Source organism: Triticum dicoccoides, chromosome 7A, assembly GCF_002162155.2.
Source record: "Triticum dicoccoides isolate Atlit2015 ecotype Zavitan chromosome 7A, WEW_v2.0, whole genome shotgun sequence".
Classification (NCBI taxonomy): domain Eukaryota; kingdom Viridiplantae; phylum Streptophyta; class Magnoliopsida; order Poales; family Poaceae; genus Triticum; species Triticum dicoccoides.
In genome coordinates this window covers 67,654,253-67,668,374 of record NC_041392.1, presented here as the reverse complement: position 1 = coordinate 67,668,374, position 14,122 = coordinate 67,654,253, and the positions used below count along the sequence as shown (strand labels likewise).

General features: G+C 46.4%; 1 protein-coding gene across 1 annotated transcript in view; it reads right to left on the bottom strand.

Moving 5' to 3' along the window:
• Nucleotides 1-6,836, bottom strand: part of LOC119333122 — an 18,795-nt gene extending 11,959 nt beyond the window's left edge. Inside the window, exons 1-2 of the mRNA XM_037606131.1 lie at nucleotides 6,093-6,836; nucleotides 4,730-5,094 (exon numbers count right to left, since the gene is read on the bottom strand). Coding sequence (XP_037462028.1) covers nucleotides 4,730-5,094; nucleotides 6,093-6,836 — 1,109 coding nt within the window. The remainder of the gene's footprint in view (nucleotides 1-4,729; nucleotides 5,095-6,092) is intronic.
• Between the last annotated feature and the right edge of the window lie 7,286 nt (nucleotides 6,837-14,122).

Genomic DNA, 14,122 nt, shown 5'->3' with positions numbered 1-14,122 from the left:
CTGGAGAGGCGCAGGAACGCGCGGAGGGAGGAGGGGGACGGGAGCATCGCGGCGGTGGTGCGGAGCATGGAAGGGGAAGGGGACGGAGGAGGTTTTCGCAGGGTTTTGAGGGGGTTTGGGGGCGGAAACACGGCGCGCCGGCGGGGAAAGGGGAGGAGGGGGAGCGGCGGGCGAAGGGAAAGAAATTTCACAAAGGGGAACACTATTATATTCCCCGTAATTTCATTTTACTTTCGTATAACTACTTAGGGCATCTCCAACGCCGACCCTCAAAACGCCCGCATCCGTCTCACCGCGCGGTTTAGACGTGTTTTGCTATGCGGTCCTGCATCGGTCCGCTCGAAGGTCCAGATAAACCTTTTCTCGCAAACCGGAGACAAACTAGGGGGCTTTGCGGGCTTCCGGACAACTGCCACGCGCGCGCTTAACTAACCTGGCGCACCAAAAAACCCTCTCTCTCCCCCCGGCTACGTTCCGCCCGACTTTGGTCAGCATCGCATCCATGCCGGCCCAGAGCGGAGGTGACCTATCACTAGAGCCGGCATTGAAGTGTCGCGCCGACTAAGAGTGTTGTTGCGTCCTGATGCACACCCCGTCTCTTTGCATTCAAACAGCACCAGTTCGTCCACCTCCCTCCATTAAGCGTGTGTGGTTGCCGAGAAACCTACTTTGGCGCCACTCATCCGTCCGTCTGCCGCCCACCATTAAGGACCTCGCCATCTGGCATGCCCTATGCCCGCTATTTAACCCCCACAGGTCGGCAAACATGAAGGATCGAAAGTATGTCTAGAGGGGGGTGATTAGACTACTTGACCAAATAAAAACTTAACATTTTCCCAATTTTAGTTCTTGGCAGATTTTAGCTATTTTGGACAAGTCAAGCAATCATCACACAATTCAAGCAAGCATGCAAAGAGTATATTGGCAGCGGAAAGTAAAGCATGCAACTTGCAAGAATGTAAAGGGAAGGGTTTGGAGAATTCAAACGCTATTGAAGACACGGATGTTTTTCCCGTGGTTCGGATAGGTGGTGCTATCTTACATCCACGTTGATGGAGACTTCAACCCACGAAGGGTAACGGTTGCGCGAGTCCACACAGGGCTCCACCCAAGGGTAACGGTTGCGCGAGTCCACACAGGACTCCACCCACGAAGGGTCCACGAAGAAGCAACCACCCACAAAGGGTCCACGAAGAAGCAACCTTGTCTATCCCACCATGGCCATCGCCCACACAGGACTTGCCTCACTAGCGGTAGATCTTCACGAAGTAGGTGATCTCCTTGCCCTTACAAACTCCTTGGTTCAACTCCACAATCTTGTCGGAGGCTCCCAAGTGACACCTAGCCAATCTAGGAGACATCACTCTCCAAGAAGTAACAAATGGTGTGTAGGTAATGAACTCCTTGCTCTTGTGCTTCAAATGATAGTCTCCCCAACACTCAACTCTCTCTCATAGGATTTGGATTTGGTGGAAAGAAGATTTGAGTGGAAAGCAACTTGGGAAGGCTAGAGATCAAGATTCATATGGTAGGAATGGAATATCTTGGTCTCAACACATGAGTAGGTGGTTCTCTCTCAGAACATATGAGTTGGAATGGTGTGTGTGTTCTGATGGCTCTCTCACAGAATGAGAAAGGAGGTGGAGGGGTATATATAGCCTCCACACAAAATCCAACCGTTACACAGTTTTCCAATCTCGGTGGGACCGAATCAATAAGCTCGGTCGGACCGAAAATGTAAACCTAGTGACCGTTAGTGATTTTCGGTGGGACTGACATGCAACTCGGTAGGACCGATATGGTTAGGGTTTGGGCATAACGTAATCTCGGTGAGACCGATTACACAAACTCGGTGAGACCGAATTTGGTAATTAGCTAACCAGAGAGTTGGTCAGGCAAACTCGGTGGGACCGATTTGCTCTTTCGGTGAGACCGAGTGGAACTCGGTGAGACCGAAAAGTTACAAAGGGGAAACACTGAGTTTACATTGCAATCCCGGTGGGACCGATTCGCTCTTTCGGTGAGACCGAAAAGTTACGAAAGGGAAACAGAGAGTTTGCAACCCCATCTCGGTGAGACCGAGATCCTTATCGGTAGGACTGAATTGCTAGGGTTTGGCAGTGGCTTATGACAAGTGAAACTCGGTGGCGCCAGATAGGAAGAATCGGTAGGACCGAGTTTGGCTTAGGGTTTAGGTCATATGTGGATATAGGAAAGTAGTTGAGGGTTTTGGAGCATATCACTAAGCACATGAAGCAAGAGGCTCATTAAGCAACACCTCATCCCTCCTTGATAGTATTGGCTTTTCCTAAAAACTCAATGTGATCTTGGATCACTAAAATATAAAATGAAGAGTCTTGAGCTTTTGAGCTTGAGCCAATCCTTTGTCCTTAGCATTTTGAGGGTTCCACTTTCACATCCATGCGATGCCAATCATTGAGCTTTCCTGAAATAACCACCTTGGAATAGCATTAGCTCAATGAGCTATATGTTGTTATGAATTACCAAAACCACCTACGGATAGTTGCACTTTCAATCTCCCCTTTTGATGTAGACTCGACTAGATGGCGAGTCGTTCGTCGGCCTGATCTTTCACGGTACTAGCAGCAACAACAAGAAATTCCGGTCGAGCAAAGATACAAGACCGTAATATCAAAAACTGGCGTCGAGCAGACGGAATCAACTCCACGCGTAGCAGCGACAAAATCCGTCACGGATCAGCAAAAGCAAACACGATATTTGGTATCCCAAGACATGAGATGTTTTCTGACTATTATTCAACTCACGGCAAAACAAAACTTGACCCTTTACACGGCCAGATCGGCCAGTATTTAAGGAGCACGCAGGCTCTAGTTCCTAAACCGACTCTAACCTTCCGTACTCCACGTAACAAACCATATCTCTTTTCCTAGTCAAACCTGAAACCCAAGTACTAGTAGGACTCTCTCTTATCTCAACTAATTAATCTCACCTAATTAACTATTCGGCCAACCGATCACCTAAAAAGAACTTGGACTACGTACTAGTGCTAGATGGAGCTCATACAAAAAATATTCAGTACGGAACTTTCTATGCAACACACGGAGTTCTGAACGTTGGTCTGACTTCATCTGGTTTTGCTTCTGGTGATGGTATTTTAAGTGCAATTGTACCCACCATTAAAATATTAGAATCTATGGCTTGATCAAATTTTGCTAATGCATCAGTGGACACATCATCCCCTCCTCCTTGAAACAAAACCGTCCTCGGTTTTGCGGTAGATTTCATAGACTTCTTCACTGAAGCAGTTGTGTCCACCATGATTTCTGCCATAAACATAGATCGCAGAACATGTCGTCTTCCTGCTTTCCAAAAAGAGTATGTATTGGACCGTCCCTCATGTGTGGCATGACGGTCATATTGCCATGGTCTCCCCAACAATAAGTGACATGCATCCATCGGCAATACATCACAAATCACTGTATCAGTATAGTTACCAACCGAAAAATTGAGACGCACCTTGTGAGTAACTTTCAGTTTCCCCGACTGATATAACCATTCGACGCAGTGGGGTTGTGGGTGCTTCCAGGTAGGCAAAGCTAAAGTATCCACCAAGTCCTTGCTAACCGCGTTGGTGTAGCTTCCTCCATCTATGATCAACTTACAATTAGTGTTGTTGATTTTGCATTGAGTTTGAAAAATATTCCATCGCTGCCCCTTATCCTCAATGCGATCTTCTTGCACCCGTTGCACCATCAAAGACGGATATGATTCAGCAGCTTCAAAACTCGCAACCACATCTTCAACATCTTCAGATTGTTCACCAGAAGTGTCAGAAACTGCCTCTTCATCACTAGCGGATGCATAGCCATCTCTCGTGAGCAACACTCTTTTCTCATTAGGACATTCACGCTTCATATGTCCCCTTCCTCCACACTTGAAACACTCTATGTCACTAGTGCGTCCGGTCGACTGTGCACTAGAATCAACCATCGACAGTCCTGATTTTGAAGCATCCTTTTGCACGGAACCATGAGAGCGATTTGATGATGTCGCCCTGAAGCTAGGACCGACATCCTCACTCTTATACTGCGAGCGTCGCCATGTGTTCAAAGTGGTAGTGGGAACAATATTGACTTGGCGTCGCTTAATCTGTTGTTCCGCACGCACAGCTTGATGCACAAGATCTTGTATGTTGTAGTAGACCACCATCTCAACACGATCCTGCACCTCGATATTTAGCCCGTTAAAGAAACGAGCCATAGTCGCCTCCGGATCCTCCGTTGTCCCTGTATGTATCATAAGCAATTCCATCTCCTTGTAATATTCATCAACACTCATATTACCTTGAGAGAGCCGCTGCAACTTGTTGTACATATCTCTTTTATAGTGCTCAAGAACAAAACGTCGCCTCATGAATTCTTTCATACCTCGCCAAGTCGTCGGCCGATGTCTTGAACGACAAATTTGATTCCACCAAATTAGCGCGTATCCGGTGAACTCAATTCCAGCAAGTTGAACTTTCTTCTCCTCGCTATAATGATGGGCATCAAAAATTTGATCAACACGCATCTCCCACTCCAAATAGCCTTCTGGTTCGCACTTGCCGGAGAACGAAGGGATTGAAATTTTTATGCGCCCAATTTCATCATCCAAAGGCACACGCACAGCTTGACCAACTCGGTCATGCACTCCACCACGAACGGATGTTTCGGGACAAGGCTCATAGTGTCGTGGTCGTGGCGCGTACCCCGCATGGTCAATGCCATCATCGAAACCATCATCTCCAGCATGAGGGTGTGCCGCCAAACGGCGATCATGCACACCGGTATGTCCATCACGAGCTGGTGGTGCATAATGCAGTGGAGTAGCCGGAGCAGTCTGTGGTGGTGCAAAATTCGATGCCGACATATTGATGATGTCTGCCAAACCATCAAACCGAGTGATCAGGACATCTATCCTTTTGCCGAGCGCATCATGACATTGCTTGATGTAGTTGTATGTGTGGTCAAAACCATCCCGAATATTTTGAGGAATATCATCCGCGTACACTGGACGTACAATTTCCTGAGAATTAGCAACAACCTCGTCTTCCTTGTTGACCGAGGTCGACATCTTGATCAACACAATACCGTGAACAACCTTAGCTCTGAATACCACTTGATGTAGACTCGACTAGATGGCGAGTCGTTCGTCGGCCTGATCTTTCACGGTACTAGCAGCAACAACAAGAAATTCCGGTCGAGCAAAGATACAAGACCGTAATATCAAAAACTGGCGTCGAGCAGACGGAATCAACTCCACGCGTAGCAGCGACAAAATCCGTCACGGATCAGCAAAAGCAAACACGATATTTGGTATCCCAAGACATGAGATGTTTTCTGACTATTATTCAACTCACGGCAAAACAAAACTTGACCCTTTACATGGCCAGATCGGCCAGTATTTAAGGAGCACGCAGGCTCTAGTTCCTAAACCGACTCTAACCTTCCGTACTCCACGTAACAAACCATATCTCTTTTCTTAGTCAAACCTGAAACCCAAGTACTAGTAGGACTCTCTCTTATCTCAACTAATTAATCTCACCTAATTAACTATTCGGCCAACCGATCACCTAAAAAGAACTTGGACTACGTACTAGTGCTAGATGGAGCCCATACAAAAAATATTCAGTACGGAACTTTCTATGCAACACACGGAGTTCTGAACGTTGGTCTGACTTCATCTGGTTTTGCTTCTGGTGATGGTATTTTAAGTGCAATTGTACCCACCATTAAAATATTAGAATCTATGGCTTGATCAAATTTTGCTAATGCATCAGTGGACACATCATCCCCTCCTCCTTGAAACAAAACCGTCCTCGGTTTTGCGGTAGATTTCATAGACTTCTTCACTGAAGCAGTTGTGTCCACCATGATTTCTGCCATAAACATAGATCGCAGAACATGTCGTCTTCCTGCTTTCCAAAAAGAGTATGTATTGGACCGTCCCTCATGTGTGGCATGACGGTCATATTGCCATGGTCTCCCCAACAATAAGTGACATGCATCCATCGGCAATACATCACAAATCACTGTATCAGTATAGTTACCAACCGAAAAATTGAGACGCACCTTGTGAGTAACTTTCAGTTTCCCCGACTGATATAACCATTCGACGCAGTGGGGTTGTGGGTGCTTCCAGGTAGGCAAAGCTAAAGTATCCACCAAGTCCTTGCTAACCGCGTTGGTGTAGCTTCCTCCATCTATGATCAACTTACAATTAGTGTTGTTGATTTTCAATTGAGTTTGAAAAATATTCCATCGCTGCCCCTTATCCTCAATGCGATCTTCTTGCACCCGTTGCACCATCAAAGACGGATATGATTCAGCAGCTTCAAAACTCGCAACCACATCTTCAACATCTTCAGATTTTTCACCAGAAGTGTCAGAAACTGCCTCTTCATCACTAGCGGATGCATAGCCATCTCTCGTGAGCAACACTCTTTTCTCATTAGGACATTCACGCTTCATATGTCCCCTTCCTCCACACTTGAAACACTCTATGTCACTAGTGCGTCCGATCGACTGTGCACTAGAATCAACCATCGACAGTCCTGATTTTGAAGCATCCTTTTGCACGGAACCATGAGAGCGATTTGATGATGTCGCCCTGGAGCTAGGACCGACATCCTCACTCTTATACTGCGAGCGTCGCCATGTGTTCAAAGTGGTAGTGGGAACAATGTTGACTTGGCGTCGCTTAATCTGTTGTTCCGCACGCACAGCTTGGTGCACAAGATCTTGTATGTTGTAGTAGACCACCATCTCAACACGATCCTGCACCTCGATATTTAGCCCGTTAAAGAAACGAGCCATAGTCGCCTCCGGATCCTCCGTTGTCCCTGTACGTATCATAAGCAATTCCATCTCCTTGTAATATTCATCAACACTCATATTACCTTGAGAGAGCCGCTGCAACTTGTTGTACATATCTCTTTTATAGTGCTCAGGAACAAAACGTCGCCTCATGAATTCTTTCATACCTCGTCAAGTCGTCGGCCGATGTCTTGAACGACAAATTTGATTCCACCAAATTAGCGCGTATCCGGTGAACTCAATTCCAGCAAGTTGAACTTTCTTCTCCTCGCTATAATGATGGGCATCAAAAATTTGATCAACACGCATCTCCCACTCCAAATAGCCTTCTGGTTCGCACTTGCCGGAGAACGAAGGGATTGAAATTTTATGCGCCCAATTCCATCATCCAAAGGCACACGCACAGCTTGACCAACTCGGTCATGCACTCCACCACGAACGGATGTTTCGGGACAAGGCTCATAGTGTCGTGGTCGTGGCGCGTACCCCGCATGGTCAATGCCATCATCGAAACCATCATCTCCAGCATGAGGGTGTGCCGCCAAACGGCGATCATGCACGCCGGTATGTCCATCGCGAGCTGGTGGTGCATAATGCAGTGGAGCAGCCGGAGCAGTCTGTGGTGGTGCAGAATTCGATGCCGACATATTGATGATGTCTGCCAAACCATCAAACCGAGTGATCAGGACATCTATCCTTTTGCCGAGCGCATCATGACATTGCTTGATGTAGTTGTATGTGTGGTCAAAACCATCCCGAATATTTTGAGGAATATCATCCACGTACACTGGACGTACAATTTCCTGAGAATTAGCAACAACCTCGTCTTCCTTGTTGACCGAGGTCGACATCTTGATCAACACAATACCTTGAACAACCTTAGCTCTGAATACCACTTGATGTAGACTCGACTAGATGGCGAGTCGTTCGTCGGCCTGATCTTTCACGGTACTAGCAGCAACAACAAGAAATTCCGGTCGAGCAAAGATACAAGACCGTAATATCAAAAACTGGCGTCGAGCAGACGGAATCAACTCCACGCGTAGCAGCGACAAAATCCGTCACGGATCAGCAAAAGCAAACACGATATTTGGTATCCCAAGACATGAGATGTTTTCTGACTATTATTCAACTCACGGCAAAACAAAACTTGACCCTTTACATGGCCAGATCGGCCAGTATTTAAGGAGCACGCAGGCTCTAGTTCCTAAACCGACTCTAACCTTCCGTACTCCACGTAACAAACCATATCTCTTTTCCTAGTCAAACCTGAAACCCAAGTACTAGTAGGACTCTCTCTTATCTCAACTAATTAATCTCACCTAATTAACTATTCGGCCAACCGATCACCTAAAAAAAACTTGGACTACGTACTAGTGCTAGATGGAGCCCATACAAAAAATATTCAGTATGGAACTTTCTATGCAACACACGGAGTTCTGAACGTTGGTCTGACTTCATCTGGTTTTGCTTCTGGTGATGGTATTTTAAGTGCAATTGTACCCACCATTAAAATATTAGAATCTATGGCTTGATCAAATTTTGCTAATGCATCAGTGGACACATCACCCTTTTTGGTAATTGATGACAACATATAGATCAAAGCTTCGACAAATGATAATAAACATGAAATATATCGTCGCTTTGAGAAGTATGTGATAAGTAAGAGCTCTCCCTAAATTTGTGCATGTTAAAAAAATTTGCTTTGGACTGCAAATGCACAAGGAGTTAGAGTCATGGGTTACTCTTCCATGTCACATACATCTTGGTGGAGCGCTTAAAATGATAAGAATGAAATACATGCACTCATCACCAAGAATAATGAATGATCACATAAGATAGATAAGATAATAGCATTAAGCAAGCATTAAGTGTAGCTTATGATCAAACACATGATCATCAATGTCTCACAAGCATAGTATCTCAAGCACTCAAAAGCAAACAAGTTTGAAAAAACACCAAATAAAGCAAGAGAAAAAAGCAACACTCTCTCTCTCAAAGCCTATGATCTATACATCTTCTCCCCCTTTGGCAACAAGTTACCAAAAAGTTCCTAGAAAATGCATAGCACTAGATCGACGCTCAGGCTTGATCTTCAGGTGGTGGTGGAGTCCGGATCACTCCAAGGATGAAGGCTTCGGTAGATGCTGAAGTAGACGCTGGAGTTGGAGCTGAAGTAGATGCTGGAGCTGGTGGAACTGAGGCTGTGGTTGGTGCTGAGGTGGTGGCTCTTGTGTCAGCAACTGGCACGGCAGATGACCTTGGACCTCTTGGCACTCTGGCAAAGGCATGAGTGGTAGTCCTGCCTCTCCTCTCCTGCATGTCCTCCTGGAGCTGCTCTACTGCAGACTGAACTTCCGTTACTTTGACATCCAAGTCATAGAACTTCTGTTCCATGATTCTCTCTAGGCTCTGCTGATTCTGAGTGAGGGTGGCCAGACTTTGCTCAATCCTCAGCATGGATGCAATCAAGTAACCAAGCTGCTCTTGTTTAGTCTTCAAGAAATACTCAGGTGCCTCCTCTTGAGTTGGCATCTTGGCAGCTTTCTCCTTCCTCGCCTTCTCCTTCTTTGCGTAAGCTTGTGCAGACGATGGCTCGTTCTCAGTCATCACAACTTCATTGTTCTCAAAATCTGAACGGATAGTCAAATGTTCCTTATCCAATAAATATATGCCCGTGCCCATCTTGGAGTTGATGAGCTCCTGAATCTGAGGGGCATATCCGCAACTCCTCTTTTGGTCTGCTGCAGTCCTCTTGATTGTTTCCACTATGAGGCTCATCACTTTGAACTTCTGAGGTACATCATGGAGCAAGTTGATAGCATGGCCTCTGATCATCTTGTGATCACCTGACTTGGGCAATAAGGTGTGCCTCAAGATCCAATTGATAGTCGGGAGCCCTGACAGAAGGTAATGTACTGAGCCAAACTTGAAGGTGTCAAGTGCTTCATTTGGGATCTTCTTGTACATATTGGACATTGAGTTGTGGTCCATCTTCTTCTTGGCATATATGTCCATGTCATCATCATGCTCCTCTAGGGCATTAATCAACTTTGCCCATTCCTCAACAGTGGATTGGTACCTCGTACCCTCAGACATCCATGCGATCCTCCCATCTGGATAAAAGTGAGCTGTGGAGTAGAACTGCATGATAAGTTCCTCGTTCCACTTTGTGAGCTTCTGCCCAACAAAGTCAGCTACTCCACAAGCTATGAAGCTGTCTTGCACTCCAGGATAGTGCTCCTCATTGTCCTTAATGTATTGCCAATCAACCCATCGCATATCACAGACAATGAGCTTCTTATCTAGCAGCACTGTCTCATAAAAATCCTGCTGCTCCTTGGTGTGAAACCTGTAGTCAACTGATGTCCTTCTCCTTGAAGCATACGGGTCTGCTTCTTTCCATTTCCTCAGCCCTGAATCTCTCCTGAGCTTCATGTCCTCAGCCACAGGATGAGTATCACTTGAAGGAAATATGCCCTAGAGGCAATAATAAAGTTATTATTTATTTCCTTATTTCATGATAAATGTTTATTATTCATGCTAGAATTGTATTAACCGGAAACATAATACATGTGTGAATACATAGACAAACAAAGTGTCACTAGTATGCCTCTACTTGACTAGCTCGTTAATCAAAGATGGTTATGTTTCCTAACCATGAACAATGAGTTGTTATTTGAGTAACAAGGTCACATCATTAGTTGAATGATCTGATTGACATGACCCATTCCATTAGCTTAGCACCTGATCGTTTAGTATGTTGCTATTGCTTTCTTCATGACTTATACATGTTCCTATGACTATGAGATTATGCAACTCCCGTTTATCGGAGGAACACTTTGGGTGCTACCAAACGTCACAACGTAACTGGGTGATTATAAAGGAGCATTACAGGTGTCTCCAAAGGTAGATGTTGGGTTGGCGTATTTCGAGATTAGGATTTGTCACTCCGATTGTCGGAGAGGTATCTCTGGGCCCTCTCGGTAATACACATCACATAAGCCTTGCAAGCATTACAACTAATATGTTAGTTGTGAGATGATGTATTACGGAACGAGTAAAGAGACTTGCCAGTAACGAGATTGAACTAGGTATTGGATACCGACGATCAAATCTCGGGCAAGTAACATACCGATGACAAAGGGAACAACGTATGTCGTTATGCGGTCTGACCGATAAAGATCTTCGTAGAATATGTAGGAGCCAATATGGGCATCCAGGTCCCGCTATTGGTTATTGACCGGAGACGTGTCTCGGTCATGTCTACATTGTTCTCGAACCCGTAGGGTCCGCACGCTTAAGGTTTCGATGACAGTAATATTATGAGTTTATGAGTTTTGATGTACCTAAGGAGTTCGGAGTCCCGGATGAGATCAGGGACATGACGAGGAGTCTCGAAATGGTCGAGACGTAAAGATCGATATATTGGACGACTATATTCGGAGTTCGGAAAGGTTCCGAGTGATTCGGGTATTTTCGGGAGTACCGGGGAGTTACGGGAATACGGGGAAGAGTTTTGGGCCTTGATGGGCTTTAGTGGGAAGAGGAGAAAAAGGCTGCGCCCCCCCTCCTCTCTAGTCCGAATTGGACTAGGGAAAAGGGGGCCGGCCACCTCTCCTTCTCCTCCTATTCCTTCTCCCTTCCTCCCCTCTTGGTGGACTCCTACTAGGACTTGGAGTCCTAGTAGGACTCCCTATCCTGGCCGCACCTTTGCCTTGGCCGGCCTCCTCCTCCTCCATCCTTTATATACAGGGGCAGGGGGCACCCCATAGACACAAGTTGATCCACGTGATCTATTCCTTAGCCGTGTGCGGTGCCCCTGCCACCATATACCTCGATAATACTGTAGCGGAGTTTAGGCGAAGCCCTGCTACTGTAGTTCATCAAGATCGTCACCACGCCGTCGTGCTGACGGAACTCTTCCCCGACACTTTGCTGGATCGGAGTCCGGGGATCGTCATCGAGCTGAACGTGTGCTCGAACTCGGAGGTGTCGTAGTTTCGGTACTTGATCGGTTGGATCGTGAAGACGTACGACTACTTCCTCTACGTCGTGTCATCGCTTCCGCAGTCGGTCTGCGTTGGGTACGTAGACAACACTCTCCTCTCGTTGCTATGCATCACATGATCCTGTGTGCGCGTAGGAAAATTTTTGAAATTACTACGAAACCCAACAGTGGCATCCGAGCCTAGGTTATTGATGTTGATGTTATATGCACGAGTAGAACACAAGTGAGTTGTGGACGATACAAGTCATACTGCCTACCAGCATGTCATATTTTGGTTCGGCGGTATTGTTGGACGAGACGACCCGGACCAACCTTACGCGTACGCTTACGCGAGACCGGTTCCCTCGACGTGCTTTGCACATAGATGGCTTGCGGGCGACTGTCTCTCCAACTTTAGTTGAACCGAGTATGGCTACGCCCGGTCCTTGAGAAGGTTAAAACGGAGTCTATTTGACAAACTATCGTTGTGGTTTTGATGCGTAGGTGAGATTGGTTCTTACTTAAGCCCGTAGCAGCCACGTAAAACATGCAACAACAAAGTAGAGGGCGTCTAACTTGTTTTTGCAGGGCATGTTGTGATGTGATATGGTCAAGGCATGATGCTAAATTTTATTGTATGAGATGATCATGTTTTGTAACCGAGTTATCGGCAACTGGCTGGAGCCATATGGTTGTCGCTTTATTGTATGCAATGCAATCGCGATGTAATGCTTTACTTTATTACTAAACGGTAGTGATAGTCGTGGAAGCATAAGATTGGCGAGACGACAACGATGCTACGATGGAGATCAAGGTGTCGCGCCGGTGACGATGGTGATCATGACGGTGCTTCGGAGATGGAGATCACAAGCACAAGATGATGATGACCATATCATATCACTTATATTGATTGCATGTGATGTTTATCTTTTTATGCATCTTATCTTGCTTTGATTGACGGTAGCATTATAAGATGATCTCTCACTAAATTATCAAGAAGTGTTCTCCCTGAGTATGCACCGTTGCAAAAGTTCTTCGTGCTGAGACACCACGTGATGATCGGGTGTGATAGGCTCTACGTTCAAATACAACGGGTGCAAAACAGTTGCGCACGCAGAATACTCAGGTTAAACTTGACGAGCCTAGCATATGCAGATATGGCCTCGAAACACGGAGACCGAAAGGTCGAGCGTGAATCATATAGTAGATATGATCAACATAATGATGTTCACCGATGAAACTACTCCATCTCACGTGATGATCGGACATGGTTTAGTTGATTTGGATCACGTGATCACTTAGAGGATTAGAGGGATGTCTATCTAAGTGGGAGTTCTTTAATAATATGATTAATTGAACTTAAAATTTATCATGAACTTAGTCCCTGATAGTATCTTGCTTGTTTATGTTGATTGTAGATAGATGGCTCGTGCTGTTGTTCCGTTAAATTTTAATGCGTTCCTTGAGAAAGCAAAGTTGAAAGATGATGGTAGCAATTACACGGACTGGGTCCGTAACTTGAGGATTATCCTCATTGCTGCACAGAAGAATTACGTCCGGGTGAAATCGGGATTTTACCGGAACCCCCCGGGAGCCATATGGGCCATCATGGGCCTTAGTGGAAAGGAGAAAGGGGCAGCCCAAGGGGGCTGCGCGCCTCCCCCCTTCCCCTAGTCCTAGTAGGACTAGGAGAGGTGGCCGGCCACCCCTCTCCCTCTTTCCCCCTTGGGAATCCTAGTTGGAATAGGATTGGGGGGGAGTCCTACTCCCGGTAGGAGTAGGACTCCTCCTGCGCCACCTCCTCCTGGCCGGCGCCTCCTCCCCCCTTGGCTCCTTTATATACGGAGGCAGGGGCACCTCTAAACACACAAGTTGACACAAGTTGATCCACGTGATCGATTCCTTAGCCGTGTGCGGTGCCCCCTGCCACCATATTCCTCGATAATACTGTAGCGGAGTTTAGGCGAAGCCCTGCTGCTGTAGTTCATCAAGATCGTCACCACGCCATCGTGCTGACGAAACTCTTCCCCGACACTTTGCTGGATCGGAGTCCGGGGATCGTCATCGAGCTGAACGTGTGCTCGAACTCGGAGGTGCCGTAGTTTCGGTGCTTGATCGGTTGGATCGTGAAGACGTACGACTACTTCCTCTACGTCGTGTCATTGCTTCCGCAGTCGGTCTGCGTTGGGTACGTAGACAACACTCTCCTCTCGTTGCTATGCATCACATGATCCTGTGTGCGCGTAGGAAATTTTTTGAAATTACTACATAACCCAACAGTGGCATCCGAGCCTAG